This window comes from Phalacrocorax carbo, chromosome Z, assembly GCF_963921805.1.
Source record: "Phalacrocorax carbo chromosome Z, bPhaCar2.1, whole genome shotgun sequence".
In the NCBI taxonomy this organism is placed as follows: Eukaryota; Metazoa; Chordata; class Aves; order Suliformes; family Phalacrocoracidae; genus Phalacrocorax; species Phalacrocorax carbo.
The window spans coordinates 25392298-25412235 of record NC_087548.1 but is presented as its reverse complement, the minus strand read 5'-3'; the positions used below and the strand labels follow the sequence as shown (position 1 = coordinate 25412235).

Sequence of the window (19938 nt, the reverse complement as noted above, 5' to 3'; positions counted from 1 at the left end):
CCATTCATATACTAAACTAAATATACACACACCTGACACTTTGTTGAATTTAGCCAGAACTGACTGTACTACACTTCTAATAAGCCAATTCTCTGAACTTAAAGACTGCCTTTGGTTATAGAAAGGTTCATAGCTTTATGACCTTGTTTCATGTTCTACTCTTTCTTCAGCTAATCCTAAGAAACTGGAGAAACAAATATCGAATTTCTTATGTGTAGTGCTACACAGAGAGTATAAGGAAACATTTTCAGCCTCTCGTGGCTGGGAAATACAGGCTGCGTCTGAACCACTGATTTTCTTGCCATAATTGATGAGAAATATTGGACTGAAGCAGTTGTCACTTCTTCCATTATGACTGGAAGTCTAACTCGAGTTTAATATAACAACATACATCAAATACTCAATCTAGATGCTCTTTAAATTGCTGGTGTAAACACCCATGCTCAGCATTTGAATTGCTATAATAGAACTGAAAAGCTGGAGTTTAATTTGGAAAGAGAACTAGTCCACCTATACTAAAGAAAAAAACAGAAGCCATAGTGGCAGAATATGCATTTCCTGTGCCATTCTATCACAAAGATTTGTCATACTCATAGGAAAATATTTAATTTCTCAACTGTTAAAACCCATAACCACAGAAATAATTACACATCACCTAAACACTAAGCTGTTACAGAGTATTATTCAAGTAACCTGGTGTAATGGTCTCAACAAAATTATTGTTGCAGCATTATTAATATAAACAACTTAGCCTGCTTTTAAAATGTAGGTCAACTTTTAAATGAAGTGAAATCTCCACATGAACACCTTGCCAGGATAAGATCAATATTCCTCCTAAATCTGATTTAACCATACAATCTGTAAAAAATGTAAAATAAATATATAGCAGGTATACTTAGAAACTTGCCGCTCAACAGCAGTCATTCCTTGGAAAGCTAAAAATATTTCATTTCATAGACAGGTGTTCTTTATTTTTCACCTCCTTTGCAGTTTAGCTAATGCAGATTATTGTAAAAAATCTTATCTAAAATATAAGGCAAGAAGACTGAAATATACGTATCCTATAGCAGGATACATCTGCAGAAGTTTCAGCCAGATTGCATATATGTAAGTAAGTCAAGTCCCCAATTTGATTATCGCTGTAAAAAATTATCCCAATGTCAATACTACTAAAAATATCTACTACTGCAAACACTACTGGCAAATTGTTGTGAAAGAAGATTAAAAGCAGATTCATTGCAACATCACAGTAAAAAGTCCCTGGAAGCCATACCCCATTACAGACAACATTCTCAGAGTTTTTAGAATGACACTGAAAATAAACTCCTTGCTTATCTTAAGCACCCATCAGTAAATAACACTTTGCTTTTAAAGCCCTGTCTCAAAATTAGCCTGCAGTGAGCTTCAAGTTCAGAATACTCTGCTAATATATTTGTATATTTAAATGTAAATACACATGATGATGATGTATTTAGATACAACAGATATGGTTTTCTTCCGCAAGCATAAGCAGTTCTGAGATTTCTGTGCATAGGCATAAATGCTAACTCTGGGATTCGTGCCAATATTAATACATTCAAATCAGAATTTGGGAGTGGAGGAAAAAAAAACATTCTATCACCTCAGAATTCTGAAGGAACTGGCACATTTAATAAAAAGTCTGGTGATTTTTAACAACATCATTGAGGACAGAAAGTACATAATGCTCATAAAGAAGGGGAAAAAAGATTGGATAATCTCAATAGCATGCAGAAGTTTAGCCCAAATTTTGAAGGCAAGAATAAAGCATGGATGTAAACATAATAAAACATTGCATGGATATACTAAAAGTAGTTTGCATCACACTATTTTCTTTACTAAGCACCAGGCTGAATGTTACTGACAGAGGTGCTCAAAGACCCATTTTGGGACTGCTGTTCAAAAGTATTGAACAGGACAATCTTAAAGGATAAGAAAAATGTTTTAAGTTGGCTGATGCCACAAAAGACAGCCACAGACAATACAGTTAATTATTAGGATACTGTAGGGAAAGAAATCTGTACAACCTTAAGGATTAACAAAAATAGAAAAGGGACAAGATGTCATAGCACCAAGTACTTATGATTTCCTTGTAGAGTTGTCAGCCATTTCTAACTGAGCTGTCCAATGCGTTGGTCAATCATGTGGGAAACGACACTAGGCAGCTGCAAAAAGGGCTAGTGGAACACTACAGTATAACCATAGACGTTTCCAAGAGAAACAAGAAGATAATCATGACATTGTACCAGCCATGAAGAGATCTCAATTTGAATTCTAAATATAGCTGTATGTGTCATCATCCTCTGTCAAAAAGACGATGATGAATTCAAGCTGAAATTCATTCTAAGATTATTAATATAATCAATCGCAAAGGAAAACCTGCCATACCATAGGCAAACAGAATTTTATTTAGTCTAGCAAACTAAGAGACAGATATGAGAACACTATAAAAACAGCAGGTTAAAGAATGGGGGATAACACTTGTAGGAGATGACAGCAATTAAACTGTGGAACAAATGAATATGAATAGCGAGAAACGGATGTGGGTAACCAGGTTTCTAACCTGAACAGCTAGAATAGAGACCCTGACACAGGGAAGATAACCTTGCTAGCTTTAATATGGACTTGGCTTAGTTTTTATGAGGTATTATTACCTATAGTTGCCAGGAAGAGCAGGCAATAGAATTCCTGCGTTCCACTTCAATGAAAAGTAATAGCTATAAAACCATGCATAAAAACAATTAAGGCACCAAATTGGAAGAACCTGAAAGACTGTCCTTTATGGGAACAATCAACAATGCTCTAAATATCCCAAAAGCTTCTACCAGAGTGTTTTTAGTTTGGTTTTTTTTTGTGTGTGTTTTTTTTAATATTCCCATATTCTGAAGTACAATTTAAAAGACCATTCGCACTACCAAGTGTTTATACCTAGCTGTAAAGTTGTGGGGTGGCACAGCAGTCTGATCATTTACAGAAGTACTCAGTGTCAAAGGGGTCTTACTTCGAAATGACAGGTTACCAATTCATTTCTTCCTAATTTATTTGATCTAAACATTATCTACCTACAGAATACTATTTATTCTGTGCATTACCATTACTAGCAGGTAAACTTACATAAATATTCTTAATTCATTCAAAAACAGCTGATGAGAAAAGTCTTAATTTCAGTGTCACTCTCCTGGCTACAAGCTAGGATGCTGTGAGTCACTATATATAATTTAAAAACCAAGGCTGAATTCTTCATGGCTCTTAAAAGGAACACTACCCTGGAGACTTGGCTTTCAAGTTGCCTTCAGTAACTGATTTATTCTTAAGATGTTAGTAATTAATTACTTCACCATTTCCCTAACTATTAAGCATTACAGAAGCAGACAGTGATGAAGAAAAAATTATAACAAGGCTTTTTAAAACTATGTATAAGATTAGCTACTTAGAAGACCAACTCTGCCAACCCGAAGTCTTCATCTGTAGTGCCTGGTTTTTACCACGAAAATTTTGCCATTTGGTTAGACTATTAAAAACAGCACAGAAAAATACACAGTACACTATGTATCCTCCAGATAGTTCTTTTTCAACCTTAATGAAGACTTCTGAAACACAAACTTTGTGCACTAGAAACATGCAAGACAGTTAATGCTCCTGTGTCATAAACAGCTTTTTTGTTAGCTGAGTGTGTAACAGATCTGGTGCTTTTAATTGTTCATCAGGGAATGACTAACAAATGGACATAGAAGAATACACCAACAACTCTGGTCACAGGTGACTAATAAACTAATGGTCACTAATGGACTGCACCTGTGCTCACCTTTCACTGTACATCTCCTGACCTGCCAAACTTCTGCTGCACTCTATCTGGGGGTTTTAATAATCCCTTGTAAACTGTGCTGACCCAACTACAACCACACAGCCTAAGGCAACTGCTTTCACACAACAACATGCCTGGTTAACTAATAGCCTTATTTCCTGAAATGGAGGCTTGCTGGACATGGGATGATGTAGAAGAGTGACAATCCAGGAAAAGAGAGCATAAAGTAAGTGTGAAGAGAGGAAAGAAAAGCAGAAATGGCTCAATAGCATGATAAGGACACCAGGATGAACCACGCTCACCTAGGAGTCTTCCTTTTAACTACATTACCCTTTCACTTTTGCTCCCAAAATTTAATGAATTTTAAAGAGGTAGGGGTTTAGTTTTTGCTTTTTTTTTTGTATTTACATTATTACATGGAACAATTTTGGTTAGTCAGCACACTGTGAACATGGTAAATCTTTTCATAAAGATTCCTGACAACAAGGCACTTCAGGATTATAGATGTGCATGAAGGAACCTGTGCATCCAGGAGAGAACAAGTGGAATTACAGATGTCATTATTTGCTTCTCTCCAATTACTAAATGATAAACAACCTGTATTTCAGAAATACTAGTCTCCCTTACTTATCAGACTTGTGTTGTAAAAGAAGCAAGTATGTAAATGAGTTATTTCTTGTCTCTTTATAAGCATTCTCTTTGTCCTTCAATAGCCCAATTAAAACATTGTGATAAAGATTCAGGGTTTTGTTTCTGTAACTAACATGTGGCATAAATGGATTCGTAATGTACACTTCTTCCCCTCTTCCAGTTCATGCTTTACTTGAGAAGCAGCAGAAACTGCTCTGCATAAATTTAAAACTAAATGTAGATACTAAGTTTCAAATTTAACTTACCTGCCAAAATTCGCTGGCAAAAACTCAAGAAAAGCATCATTCAGGTACAGCTGCGTTAGGTTTAAAAGCTGGGAAAATCCATCTGGAAGCCTAGATAGAAATAAAATAATGTGGTGCCTTTGTTTCAATTATATTCAGGGCATTATGTCTTATTTTCTTAAACAGTATAGTATTGACATTCTACATACTGATAACATCAAAATTAAGGTGGTACTAGAAGTTCTACAAAATTGCACTAGATATTTGTTCTCCGTAAGATTAGTTTCAAAATTATTTTTAAGTATTGAGGACAATCTCTACAGGCAATATAAACGACAAACAGATGTACTCGTTATGTATTTGTGATCCCCTGACACTCAATGTGGAAGAGGCATTCATTAGAGACAATAAGACAAATCAAAACCTACACAACACCTTTCTTCCCCAGAAGAGTTACGTTGCATGAAGTTTGTATCTCTGGCAGTGCTACTTCTGGTAAATTAATTTTGTCACTATTGAAGGTGACAGGGAAATCTACTCATATAGCTAAGTTTGAAAAACAGTGGTACAGGCTTTACAGTAAAATTAATTATTGTTATCAAGAAAGAACACACTCTGCGTATTTCTCTATGGTCACAAAGAATTGATGGACTTAAAGCTGAGAAAGCCACATAGTATAATGCGGGATTGCCCACACAGCCTGCTAACTTGGGCAAAATACTTTAATGGCACAGCTATACTGTATCACAGTGCAATGAGGTTAATGAAGATGCTTCTCAGGTAACTCTGCTCCTTGTCTCCAAGGGTTGGTGCATGTCTGGGGCAAATCTGAGCCTCAGCAGTGTTTGCACAAAATAAAATATCAAAAAAGGGCAAACTTACTTTGAAATTGGATTTACACTGGCCTCAACAACTGTCAAGAGTTTACAGTTTTTTATATTTTCTGGAAACTCCTGTATGCCTGCAAGATAGAGAGAGGTAGGGAAACAGTCTGAAATTATTAGACTCCATCATAGGCATAAAAAGTGATGCACACAAAACCACTAGCCATAAAAACTTTAATTCATTTAACAAACAGTGGACTGGTTCTGTGATATTTCATTTTAGACACAAGTTTCATTAAAGAAGCACTCTTATGCAATACCACTTCTTTTACTATTTCATCCCCAAAGCATTTCATATGGCAGTTTAGCAGGCAGCTCACCAAGCAGCATTACAGAGACACAGTACACTAACAATTCCCACCGCTTGTTACCAAATATTAAACCACTTGTACTTTGTAATGTTCTTGAGATCAGGCCCTCAGTCCCAATATTGAGTATTAAAAACAAAGGCATTCATACACATGGTAGAACAACGTTTCAAACAGGATCTGTTTCTCAAATGCATAGCTAGTATTCCATCCAGGTGAAATGGTAAGGCTTCAAATGGTAAAGTATGTTTACAGCATTCATGTTTCTGAATAGATATCCCAAAATGTGACATATGCTTGCCGTTAGAATCAGGTTATATGTAGAGAAGGACAAAAACATTGCAGACACACTTATTCCTGAAAATTAAAACAAGCAAATTCTTTTTCCAAGATTATGTCCAGAAACACCAGAGTGAATTTGCAACCCATGTATCTGCCAGATTTGTACTTGACAGAAACCAGCAAAACAGGCCTTGAAAACAGGAGACAAGCGTCCACCACATCAGTAGGAAATCAGTATTGAATCATTCTACTGCCCAAGACTTTCACCTCTATCTTTACTGTACCATAAAAATAAATAAAACCATGGTTATCACAACTGCAGTTGCTTTTGCAACGTACCACTACATTGTTTTTGTACCATGGGACAAGTGTTTTCATTTTAAATAAACTTCTAACAACCACTCATACTGAACTCCTTCAACTTGGATTAAGAAAACATTTTTTTCAAGAAAAACCTATACACCAGTAAAATGAATTTAGTTTAAAACAACTGTGTTTTTTCAAGTAACAGAAATCAGCTCTTTGTCTTTCAATTAATGCATGTTATTGTGTCGGCTTCCAGACTGCTTTATCAGGTGTGTGGAGAGGGACCAAGACCACTAAGGAACTGTACTCTGTGGATGCTTGCTTTTAGGCTAGTGAGAGTGTGAAATTACATGCTGCTACAAGCATCTTAACTCTCTTATGGTCCAGATGCAGAGAGAAAGACAAGGGCAGTGTGCCTTCTCGTTCAGATTGGCAGGTGGGACTTGGTTATATCTCCCCATGTATCTGTTCTGAGAATACCGAAGGAGAAAAACCATGGCAAAGAATCAGCTGCTAAGTAATATTTTTACTTGCATAACAAATTACACAATTTCTGGTGCTAGCTTAGAGTTTGGTTCTTTCTCTGTTTGTGCAGTAACAAGATTGACCTGATATATTAGGACTTAAGAGATGGCAATAACACCTGACAACAAAAATAGTCACAAAACACATACTTCCACATCAAGTCAATTTGTAATGTTGAAGAGCAAAGTCACTGTGATGACTTTTCCATAAATTCAACTTAAGTCAAAACACTCTGTCTGTCAAAGTAGGCTTTTAGGTCTTTCTTGACAAGAACCTGTTTGTCATACTAAATGGTTGAAATTATTACGTTTGACTCATACCAGGTGTTATACTCCATTACTGAGAGGTGAAAGGCAAGAAAAGCATCTATTCAGCTTTTTTCACTTTCAACATTGTCGTGGTTTAGCCGGCAGCTCAGCCCCACACAGCCGCTCGCTCACTCCCCCACCAGCAGATGGGGGAGAGAATCAGAAGGGTAACGCTCGTAGGTTGGGTAAGAACAGTTTAATAATTAAAATTGAAAGAAACAACAACAGAAATGCAACGTAAAGGAGAACAACGAGAGGCACAAAACCCCAGGGGTTTTAATCCAGGTGTTTAAATACCTCTATCATAGATCCTTTTGGGAAATAGACTATTGAACTTGAGAACAATAACATATAAAAGCAGAGGTGATCGGAAGCAATTGAACCATCAACTGTAATATATGCCAAGATTTCTGACACTTCTGTTCTACTATCATGCATGTTCATGTATATGCACACATGTGTAAGAAATATAGCTTTATATATGGCTTCAGCCACATGAAGTTTACTGGGGCTGTGAGTGGAGTTGAAGCAGGTGATGACGACAGAGGACACTGATTCAATTCACTTTATCACTCTCAGTTCAAAATCTGGCCTTGGCTTGGTCGTTGGATAAAGGATTGCTCTGGTCCAACATGTTAAACCTCATGTTTTTAATACTAATATTAGTTTGCACTGCCTGTGTCAAGAATTCATTGAAACACAGAAGACTTAAAGCTGTGATAACTACCTAGAAGACAAAACACACAGCACATCTGCTAGAGAGGAGGATGTCAATATAAACTTACTCTCGAAAGAACAGCCAAATAAAATATTAGTTATCCAAATACAGACATGTTAAATCAGCATGCTTTTATACATAATCAGAGGGCTCTACAGTAGTCTCGTTTGACTATGCCTTGGGAAAGAGGCAGCAACAGTTTTAACAACAAATTAACAACAGAAATTCAACTAATGAGAAAGCTAAGAATGAAGGAGCCCATAGACTAAGTTCCAAAGAGCAGTACATTGGGAATGACAGCATGAAATACACCTCACATTTGTAGCACACGTTCAGAAGAAGAAAAAAAAAATTAGGAGACTGCTCCCCTCTACCATGTGATAGGAAGTTGCATTTATTTACTGTCTATACAACAACCTTCAGACACTCACTTCTCCTTAGCTATATTCCTCCTGCATGCTAGAAACATGGAGTTACTCTTGGGTTAATATTCTTTCAGTTCACACACCAAGAAAGCAAATTCAAAAAGTAAGAAAGAAGAGTAAGTAAGAAGACAGAGATACACTGGAAAGAGAGATGAGACAAGGACAAAAGGCTGTAAAGAGCACTTTATAAGACAAACTGTTCCTTCTTTCTCTGCTTTCCACCTGTCCTTAGTGTCCTGAACTGTCTTCCCTGTTAAGGAAGCTCAGCAAATCTTGAGGGTCTCCATGACCGTGTGTTTCCGTGACCATGTCTTTCCACACTCCTTTCATAACACTGTGCGAATTAATCCATTTGATAGCCAGCCCCACCCTCCATGAGCATGTGATCAAACGAACACCGAGATCCACGATCCTTTCTAAATCCCATTTTTCTTTCCTTTTCTTACTGTTTTGTTTATACACCGATAAGAATTATAGAAGAGGAAGACAGCACAACAGATTACTTAGGGGGCTATCTAATCTGTTGCAGCCTTCTCCCTCTTTCCTTGAAAAGCATCATCTGGCCAGGTTCTTCATCCTGCTGTTTCCTACACAACATGATCACCATCATCACCCCTAACCCATTTCACTGCTGTAGCTGATTTACAGATCATGCTTGCTGTTTAAAAAAAAAAAAAACCACACAAACCACCACACTTGTGACTATGACCATTTGCAGAGGACAACAGGAAAAATGCTGTTTGCTGGTAACCTTTAACTACCAGATCCAAACTGAATTGAGGACGAAGTTCTTTTTTAGTGTCGTTTCCCACAGAAGTGAGATTCATGTAATAGCTTTTAGTATTTACTTGTCTGTTCCTTCCTCGTTTTCCCAAATTTCACTCACTTTTAAACTCTCTGGCCAGTTTCTACCAAAACCAATACATTAAAAAAAGAGAAAGTGGGGGCAGGGGCTAGGACTGGAAGATTGTTAAGGAAAATTTGGCAGTAAGGCAAGGAAAACGAACCTAAAATTCTTGTCTGGACTAAGCCAAAACCAGAAAGCACTCGTCATTCAGAACTCTACTTGGCAACCAGCTAACCAGCCTAACCTAGAGAGTGGTGTTTACTAAGAAACCCAGACCAGCTGCAGCACAGGCCCAAAGGGTATACTAGAAAGGTCATATCAAGATTTTGGGTCAATGGCCACAAATCTGAAGGTAATCAACCCCAATTCTGATCACATAACACAGCTGAAGTACAGAATTTAGCCTGATCTCTAACTCCCCAGACAGCAATGATTGTTTTGGCACAGCTCATCACAGCAAATGTCCACACAAGTCCCTCCCTTTGCTTAGACTGGATTAAGGCAATTTTAAGTATAATTGGGGACCCAGTCACCATCTGGAGTTACACTCATCTCCTCCCCTACATAGCACAATCCTTTCCTGTCACCAGGATCAGCACAACTTGCAGATCAGGAGAGAAAACTGCGACAACTTTCTCTTTCCATCAGGTAACATTTTTTTCATTCAGAAATACTGGCAATTCTGGATTTACAGAAAATTGTGCAAGTCACATCCATTGCTGGCAGTATCCTTCCCTGCAATGGATCCTACAGCTTACACCCTGATACACTACTGTCTCAGCTCTGCTGTTTATACTCTAGTGATGTAGTCATATTTTTCTTCACAGTCAAGTGCTTAAACTAGTATGCCCAGACTTCAGTTATTGAAACCATTACTGCTATACAGCAGTGGCAATGCCTCCAAATCAAGTTCCACCTCTTCTCATGCAGAAACATTTTAAATAAGCTTGCCCCCATCAAAAAAAAAAAGTATTGGTTAAATTCCTGAAGAGCAGAGAAAGAAAATTACTAATAAATATGAGACCTGTAGAAGCCATATGGGTGATGTCCCCAAAGGAAGGAGTTTACTGCTAGATCTCTCAGTTGGTGGGGCATGTGACAAAAAACCCCAACTTCTCCCAACAGCAGGCACACCAAAAGGCCCTCTTGCTGCAAAATAAATGAAACTTCAGCCTGCTGTACACCTGTCCCACTCTGCACCCTTCAAGTATAGAGGACACAGAGGCAAACACACTGGCTCAGTCTGCATGAACATGAAAGCAACCCTAATTACACACATTCTTCCCTCAGCTAATCTATTCATCATGATCGCAACTTCTGGGCAAGCAGCTATTAGGACCTGCTTGAAAACAGTTCCACCATAGAAAGAGCAGCTTTTGTTTGTTCTTCCACTCAGGCCTCTGCTACAACTGTCCTTCCAGCCAATATGAATCAACCATGGCAACCAAAATATTTTCAGAACTCAATAATACATGCCACAGTGCCCCCAAAAATTACATGGAATCTGTTTGCAAAAGCTGAAATTTTAAACTGAAAGCTTAAACTGAAGTATCAGTCACTGTCTGTATTCTTATATATTTATATAATTTGCTTGAATTTGGGATTCCTGTATACCTTCTGAAGTAAAAGCAGCATTCTTCATTATTCAAAGCAAGCAGTGTGTTAGAGCCCAACCAATTCACTGCACAACGCTGACCCATCTATCCTTCCTTTTGAACATCCATTCCTCTTTCCAAAATCCTTAGCGGATCCCCTGCCACAGCTGGTTTCAGATCAACCAGGATCTCAGGCTTCCATGAGATGGCTGACCAGCCTGCAGGGCAGCAGTAACAACTTCCTGCTCAGGGCTGGAGTTGCAGCTCAGCACAAGGCTGACCTCCATGTACCTGTGTACAAGGTGGTACTCAGTACACTCGTCGTCACCAAGCAGCTTAGAAGCTTCCAGCTCATTTTGTGAAAACCTATCCTAAAAAAATTGTTTCAAGAGACAGGAGCAACTATTGAGAATACACTTTCATCCAGTTCTGCAAACATACCTCAAAGCTTTTGAAACCTGCTATATGTCACATCAGTTGCTTCTCTTGCACTCTCAGACTCAGAATTGTGAAATTCCTTGCAACTTGGTTTTCTCTGTATATGAGCATTACAGAAGCCATGGCTTTCTGACTGTCTTTTACTAAAAGCAAAAATATGTAAGCTTGGAGACCTGTGGAAGAAACCTACCTTTCTGTAGAACAACTCAAAAACCATATGTTATATATTTAACCTACCATCATTAAACTTGTTACAGATTTAACAAAACACCAATTTTAATACATTTATGTAGCTTTTCATCATTTACTCTCTTTACTTTGTTTACGCAGAAAAGTTGTCTTCTTAGAAAAATTTTTGCTTTTATCAAGGAAATCATTAATCCTACAAAATATTTACAAAATTCTGAAAACAAACTCCACTGGATTTCCTGATTTTTCTTTGAAGTGACTTCGCTTGACAAGTACCTCCTTCTAGCTTAGGAAACAGATTCACCTCTCCACTTTACAAAGCCCTTTCCTCCAAATCTACATGCTCTGAAAGCTTAAAAATTTTCTTTCCCATTTGTCCCACCCTTTAATGATGGTCACTTGCAGGGTTGTAAGCTACAACTATGCTGGAGGCTCCTTTCTTCAGTTTACACAATGAAAAATGGAAGTTGAATCTTTATCTGGAGGAATGTTTGGAGGTTTCTCACACAGCAAAATAGGTAACGTTTGTACAGTCCCTGTAACGATTAACATGAAAATTTCAGCTGACCTACCAATCTGACAGAAACAAGTTAAACAGTGTTTTCATTTAGAAAACAGAAAAAATCCAGGAAATACTTCTACAGGGAAATGTTTACGCTTTTCTAATAAGCTTTAAAGAAAAATGTACTCATATTGGTTGTAATAACTATTATAATAAATTCAATTTACAGTAAAATTAAGTATTAGCAATATACTTGGTGCTCATTTTGTTAACAAGGTAGGTACTTAACAACATACATTTATATAGTAATAAAATATTAATGACAATTAAGACAAAAGGTTCTTTTGCAGAATAAGTGTCCATATGTGGACAAAGCAGCAGCATTAAGATGTAAACTGCTTTTTTTATAGCTTTGAACCCATTACAGGCCTGAGTCAATTTTAATATTTCTAAATTTTTGCTTTGAGACCACTCGTGACATTCAAAATTTTTAGTTTTGAATCTGAAAGCTAAAAACTCACATGAATTCTGTGAGGTTGAGACTGTAATGAATCCTATTTTATACTGTATGTTAGCCTCCTGATCTATTTAAATGGATAATGTCTCATCATCATTTTCTCCAACAACAATAACTTGCACTGCTAAATTATCAGAGCTGATGCAGGCAGAGGAAACAAGACAACAGTTTAGAAGGGGTTTTTGGTTTTTTTGGGGGGGGGTGGGGGGTGGTGGTGGTTTGTTTATTGCTTTTTTACAAGTATACTGGCACAGCTAGGATACTCCAGCAAGCCCACAATAGTCTTCTAAGCATTCATCATCAAAGCATTTGGAAGAACTTAAATTTTTAGAGTAAGGCAGCTCTAGGCCTGCTCTAGCCATGTTCCTTACACAATGTAAAGGAGAAGGAGTGTGAGTAGCAATAGAGGGTTCCTAAATGCCTTTTCTTTGGGGGGGGGGGGGGGGGGGGGGGGGAAAGAGAGCCAATAAGGCTGCTTCTTGAAAACATCCTTGACACACTAATTTGCATAAACCTAAACACGCCAGCACAGGGTAAAACTGCAAAATGTGGAACACACGGAAGGTTGTGGGCAGCAGTTTTGTTCATAATGCTGTCTTGGACAAATACCAAGGTTCAGGTGGTTTTCAGCTATGTCTAATTCATGACTGGAGTGTTGCTGAATCCCCAGAGAAACCTGAAACTAAAGTGTAACGTAAACCCATAAAGCAACTTTGCTTCCCTCTCCCTGCCCCCTCCAACCCCAGACTGCAAAAATTCAGTGTTGGCTTTCCAGTCACTTTTGGTTGATACACTATGACTGTCACTCAAAGCATGTCCCTTTACAAAAATAAAGGTATGTTCTGTCTTTACACAAAAATTCACGTCTAAAAACCCTATAATTACTTCTACAATGCCTCTTCTGTGTTACAAAAATTTCTTTGAGTCCAGAGATCTGAAATTAGTTTAATACAAAATTTCAGATGTGTACACTCGAATTCTATGCTCAAGACCGTAACTGCATTGAAATTCCATTCTGTTCACACCCTCTTATACAGAGATCATTTTATTCTGCAGAAACAGATCCTGTTCAGTATCTTTAATAAGACAGACAATATATTTAAGAATAAAATACTATAAACACTTAAATAAAGAATTTTAAACAGAATACCTGCCTACATTTAGGACAAATTTATGACCTCTATATGATGATACATTACAGTAAAGCTACAGACTCAGCAGTCAACACCAGATCAATTGTCTTTTATTTCACTCTTATGGATGATATAAGCCTCCTGCTCTTGTCTGCCCTTCCCCACCCCCACTCCCAGTATAAGCAGAGAAATAGCAAATTTACATCAAGTTATTTATTTATTCAGGCTTTTCCTCTCTTACTTCTCTCTGCAGAAAATAAAACTTGGATCTGTCTCCCTATTAACTATGAATAATTCTCAAGTCCTAGAAAAAACATCTTCCTAAATGCCCCAGATGGGCAACATAAGACTAGATACTCTCCTGAATTCTCATTTTCCAACTTTTGGCACACAGTGTACTAAAGCCAGTTTGCCAAATCAGCAGATGATTTTAGAACACTGAAGAAAACATATTTGATCTAAATTTGCATCTGTTAACAAAATTCTTTAAAATTATTTAAATCATTTTATACACAGATATGCCTGGAGGCAGGGGGTATGGGTGTGGGTGGGTGTTTGCTTTCTTGGGTTTAGTTTGTGTATTTATCCATGAAGGTTCCTTGCTTGACAAATTGACACATTTTTCACTGCGATGTTTCAGCAAAGTTAGAGAACCATGCCTTAACATCTAAGGGACTAAGGAAGACACCCTTATTTCCAAAACACCATGTTTCTTTTGGTCTTGCTATTTGTTTTCTAATCTTGTTACTTAATCCTCCAAAGGCCTGAATAATATAAAACCTAAAAATTCAGTCTTTCTCTTTAACTGCAAGCAGAGAAAATCAGACCATCTCACTGTTTCCCACAATGCTAACTCCATAGGCACAAGTAATTTCAAGCCCATCTCCCAGGCTACAGGAAAGCCATAAAGCCAACTCTTCTTTCCTTTATATACGCCATCATAGACTGCACATGAATGCTTTCCCCTTCTTCAAAGAAGAGGTAAAAACATTTCCTTGACAGTCTTTCACATTGTCCTACGTGCAGACTAAGGCTGGCATCCTCAAGGCACAAGGAAATTGTTGTCCCCTAAACGTTAATAAACCCTGAAAGAGACAGATTTAGGGGTGAAAAATGGTGTTGTGGGCTTTTTTGGTGGGTAGCTTGTTTTTTTTTTTTTCCTGTACAACTGTCAATACAAACATTACTTGACCATAGAGGATTTAAAAATTGAAAGTTTTCCTTAGCTTCATAAATAAAACACTAATTTTTCTATGTAGGTCTTATAGTCTATATGCTGCAACTTCTCCTTAGCATGTAGGCCAGTAGGACTGGGAAGAAGGACATTTCTTGAGGCCTTCTGAAATGGGTGTAATTTCTGGTAAAGAAAAGCAGTTCATTTATTGTACCATTTATTTAAGTATCATTTCATCTTCATGACTAGGACAGCACCAAGCTTCATCGTACCTGGAAAGAAACAGTAGAATACCTCTGATATTAAAGGTTCACAATAACCTTAGGAATCAGGTTAAAACACCATAAAAAAAACAACTAATGTACTCACTACCAAAAAACTACAAAATTTATTGCCTATTACCAAGCATTCTTGGTGCCCTATGACAGAGTGAGGTGGCCTTCTATGACAAAATGACTTGCCTGGTTGACATGGGGCGGGTAGTGGACATTGTCTACCTGGACTTCTCCAAACCTTTTGATACTGTCCGCCATGGCCTCCTCCTGGAGAAATTAATGCGTTATGGCCTAGACAAGTGGTCTGTGTGGTGGGTGGGGAACTGGCTGACAGGCCGCACCTAAAGGGTGGTGATAAAGAGCTCTTTCTCAAACTGACAACCTGTCACAAGTGGGGTCCCCCAGGGATCAATATTGGGCCCAATGTTATTCAACATCTTCATAAGTGATCTGGTTAACGGCATCAAGTGTAGCCTGATGAAGTTTGCTGATGACACCAAGTTGAGTGGGGAAGTAGACATTCCAGAAGGGAGAGCTGCTCTGCAGGGAGATCTGGATAGGCTGGAAGAGTGGGCCAGCAAGAACCTTGTGAAGTTCAGCAAGGACAAGTGTAAGGTCTTGCACCTGGGAAAACATAACCTGGGAGTGCAGCACAGACTGGGATCCACCTGGCTGCAGAACAGCTCTGTGGAAAGGGACCCAGGGGTCCTGGTGGACAGGAGGCTCAATATGAGCGAATGGTGTGCTCCTGCAGCCAAGAAGGCCAACAGGATGCTGGGTTGAATCAAAAAGGGCATTGCCAGCAGAGAGAAAGAAGTCATCATCCCGCTCTACTCAGCACTGCTCAGGCCACACCTGGAGTACTGTGTACGGTTCTGGTCCCCACTATACAAAAAGGATGTGGACAGGCTGGAAGGGGTCCAGAGAAGGGCCACCAAGACAACCAAAGGACTGGGAAGCTGCCACACGAGGATAGGCTGGGAGAGCTGGGTTTGTTCAGCCTTGAGAAAAGGAGGCTCAGAGGGGATTCTCATCACTATGTACCAGTACTTAAGGGGCAGCTACAAAGAAGAGGGAGACTCCCTTTTTACAAGGAGTCCCATGGAGAGGACAAGGGGGAATGGACACAAGTTGCTCTTGGGGAGATTCTGATTGGACACAAGAGGAAAATTCTTCACATTGAGGACAGTCACCGTTGGAATAATCTCCCCAGGGAAGTGGTTGACGCGGCCACGTTGGACACCTTCAAGAGTTGTCTGGACAGGGTGCTGGGCCATCTTGTCTAGGCTGCACTCTTCCTAGAAATGTTGGACTAGATGGTCCCTGAGGTCCCTTCCAACCTGTGATTCTGATTCTGTGAAGCCTAAAGGCAGAGTTAAAACTAACTCTATTCCATACTTGCTACACATATAGCAGCAGTTTGATATTTTAGGCAACATCCATGCCATGACCTCTTCAGCAACCATGAATAATATATTCCAAACCAAACGTTTGTACAGAGACTTCTGTATTCTCCAGAACACACAACTGTTGGAGGTTTGTACTCCGTAACCCAGCACATGCCTTGAAACATATGTCACTTCATGCCAAGACTAGATATATTGTCAGAGAAGGAGTCAAATGAAGACTCCTAAATAAAACCTGGTTGGCTCAAGAAGGCCCAATTAACTGGACACAGGGAGCATAGAGGGAAACACGCATGCCTCCTGACTTTCTATAATTTACGAAATCTTCCCTAGGCTTCTGCTTTTGGTTACTGTTGGAGACAGGCCATTAGGCTAGAGGAATCCTTGTTCTGTTTAAGTATTTTTAAATATTCTTAAGTTACTGCATTTGCACAGCTGCTGTGTCTCCATTATGCAGTTTTATACATTTTATATATACAATTAGACACATTTAAATCTGAAATTAAGAAGGCAAGACCTTTTATGAGCTACTAAAACATCACAAAGATTGCTTTCTTTGACTAATGCTTTTTATGTAATGAATCTGTCACCTTGAAGAATTTCTGCATTTTGATCTTTCACTTAAATGTCAAAAATTATGCACACACATATGTATGTATGTAGTTCTACTTGGAAAGCTGGACTTTCTCCTCTGCAACAGGTCTCTGTGAGCCAGACTCTGCAGTTCATAAGGTAACTTGAACACATTTTAAAATGGAAGCTTTATTCTTCATTTTTGTATCAGCTCTTTAGAAAATTAAATACTTCTCTTCAGTTAATACATGAGATTATGCCTATTCTGCAAACAGCTCAACTTACATGAAAATCCTATCATATTTCAAGCATGTTGGTGTTTGAAAAGTAAAGTCTAACTAACTACCCTTCTAAAATGCAACCTTGAAAACTAAATGTATAGTTGACCTAAAGCCATCCGCATTCCTTGATTTAGCTCTATTCACATCAGAAGAAAACACTTATGGTATATCAATACTAGAAGAAAAACACAGGAACTATCACCTTCACTTGCCACAACCACAAGAATCTGAAATCACACTCAATTATTTTAGAATTTGGCATCTCTCATCATCCTGCACCAAGACTGGTGATTCATCTCCAGTGATATTTTTTTTTTTTAATAAATTAAGGGAAAGTAATCCCTGTGCTTCCCAAAGTCCACTGCTTCCACACTGTATTCTTTCAGTATCTAACAAAGACAAAGGAAGAAACAAGAGATTTGATCAGTTTTGCTAGTCTTGGAAAAACTAATAAAACCCCCTCCTATTTGGCTCTATCAGACACACATCAGAACAATTGTGGACAGTGGGAAACTGAGCAGTAAATTCTTGCCAAGAGAAAAGGAAGGGAAGAGAATAGGCTTGCAGTTGTCAAGAGAAAAATGTTCTCTGGTTGCAACAGTGGAGAGGTCAACAGAAAGGGAAGGCACTTAAGCCAAATTGAAGTGAAAAACAATACCAAATTTATTACAGAATAAACAGCGCTATTTCTTACCTCACCCAAAGACAAGGACCCTGTTTGGCTTTTTTGGTTTTACAGAGCTTTCAGGAATAGTGGGAGACAAGACACCCCAAGTAAACAAGCATGTGACCTCAGGACTATCTCTGATGTGCAACACAAGGCAGAGAAGCTATCCAAACCATGATAAGATTGAAAACAGGCAAATGATAATAGTTTAAATAAGGTTGTGTCCTGCTGTTTCCCTGAAAGGTGTTAAAAACAAAACAACCCCTACAAAACAGAGCTTTCTCAGCATCTCTTTCTCAGCATTCAAAGCATTTTATCCCAGCGTTTACTGGGATAGCGTATCATTTAACTATTGCCTCCTTAAATTCTTTATATGTCTCAGAGGAACAAGTGCTCTTTCAGCAGCTCTCTAAAGGCTTAGCTAAAGGTTACGCCATTTTGAGCAGACAAGTAACTCTCTAGCTGGTAAGTGACCAGCTGCCTATTTACGTACATAAGCTAAGGAATTTGCCAGCATGAGAATTCAAATGCCCTTTTGCTGCTTTTAAGTCTTCTGCACTGAGAACTTGTGCCAGAAACAGTTAATCTTTTCAACAGTTCAGCCCAGGACAACAAGATGACTCTTTCTTTGTTGTCTGTCACTATGAAAGTTTAAGACCAGTGTTCGTTAAGAAAAACTATTAATCCACTTGTACCAGGAACAGAGCAGCAACAATCAGGTCAATTTATCACACTAAATGCTGCGTTCATTAGGCAGAAATAATAAAGTAATAGTTTAAGTACAGATTGGGCTACAATGGACAATCAAGGAGAATGCCAACGCTTCGACAACTGGAATACTTTCTTAATAAAGCAGAACATACTTAACTTTGTGGAATCATAATTAGATGGCTGGCCAAATAAAACAATGAATTTAACATGATAAAATCATTTGCATATTTATGTAATTCTTTTTTTCAAATATGATCAAGAAGTCCCCTTACTTCACTGTGAATTATTAAGACAAGACTATTATATTGTCATCAATTAACATGACTGAGGTTTTTTTCATCTCAGATAAGCCACACAAGTAAGTCTGATGACAACATAAGTTATTTCAGTTTCCTCAGTTGCATGCATCTGCTAGCTTGCCAAAGCAGCACCATTTAAAAAACCCCATGTATACAACACTTGGCTGACATTGCTTCATAATTTATAAAAGACTGACTCACACAGAATAACAGATTTTTTAACAAGTCAGACAAGTGAACCAGTCGTTCACAGTCTCTTTTCCTCACGCAACAGAAGTTACCATCCCCAAAGTCAAACAGCAAAGCAGGCAAGTCCTACTACAATTTACAGACAGCTCATTAAAATAAACCTAAAATAAGTTTCACATGAAATAAAATATAACAATAGAATCCAGCAAGATTTTACAAATTTTTGTGCAGGCTCTCTTCAGTAGAATTAAATATGAAGAAAGCCACTAAAAGTAGTAAGTTTGAGTATATGCATTTTGAAAGAATATAAAATAATTCACAATAACGGCTTTCAGTAACGAATCTCAAAGTACTAACCAATGAGTTTGAAAGATACAATTAAACATCACAACCAGATGACAAAAGAGCATCTTTTATGTTAAGCAGTGATTTAGAGTAGTAATTTAAAATATACTAGCTATGTAGCTTCTAGAAATTACAGTTTCACTAGTGTCTTTGCACAGTCAATGGTGATTTGCTTTTTAGCTACCCCAATACAAATAAGTGAAGTGACTTACCATTCTTGCTGACATCCAGTTCCCTGAGATTAATGAGATTTGCAATGGATGCTGGCAATGTGGTTAGATCATTGTCTGGCAAGCTCAGCTTGTGCAGAGACTGACAGTTAAAAAGTTGCTATTGAAACAAA

At 38.1% G+C, this 19938-nt stretch overlaps 1 protein-coding gene across 14 annotated transcripts in view; it reads right to left on the bottom strand.

Annotated features, from left to right (window-relative positions):
• Window positions 1–19938, bottom strand: part of ERBIN (erbb2 interacting protein) — a 123665-nt gene that overhangs the window by 46283 nt on the left and 57444 nt on the right. For all 14 annotated transcript variants that reach the window (XM_064439333.1, XM_064439345.1, XM_064439335.1 and 11 more), the window contains 3 exons: window positions 19808–19925; window positions 5581–5659; window positions 4720–4809 (listed from right to left, as the gene is read on the bottom strand). In XM_064439333.1, coding sequence (XP_064295403.1) covers window positions 4720–4809; window positions 5581–5659; window positions 19808–19925 — 287 coding nt within the window. The remainder of the gene's footprint in view (window positions 1–4719; window positions 4810–5580; window positions 5660–19807; window positions 19926–19938) is intronic.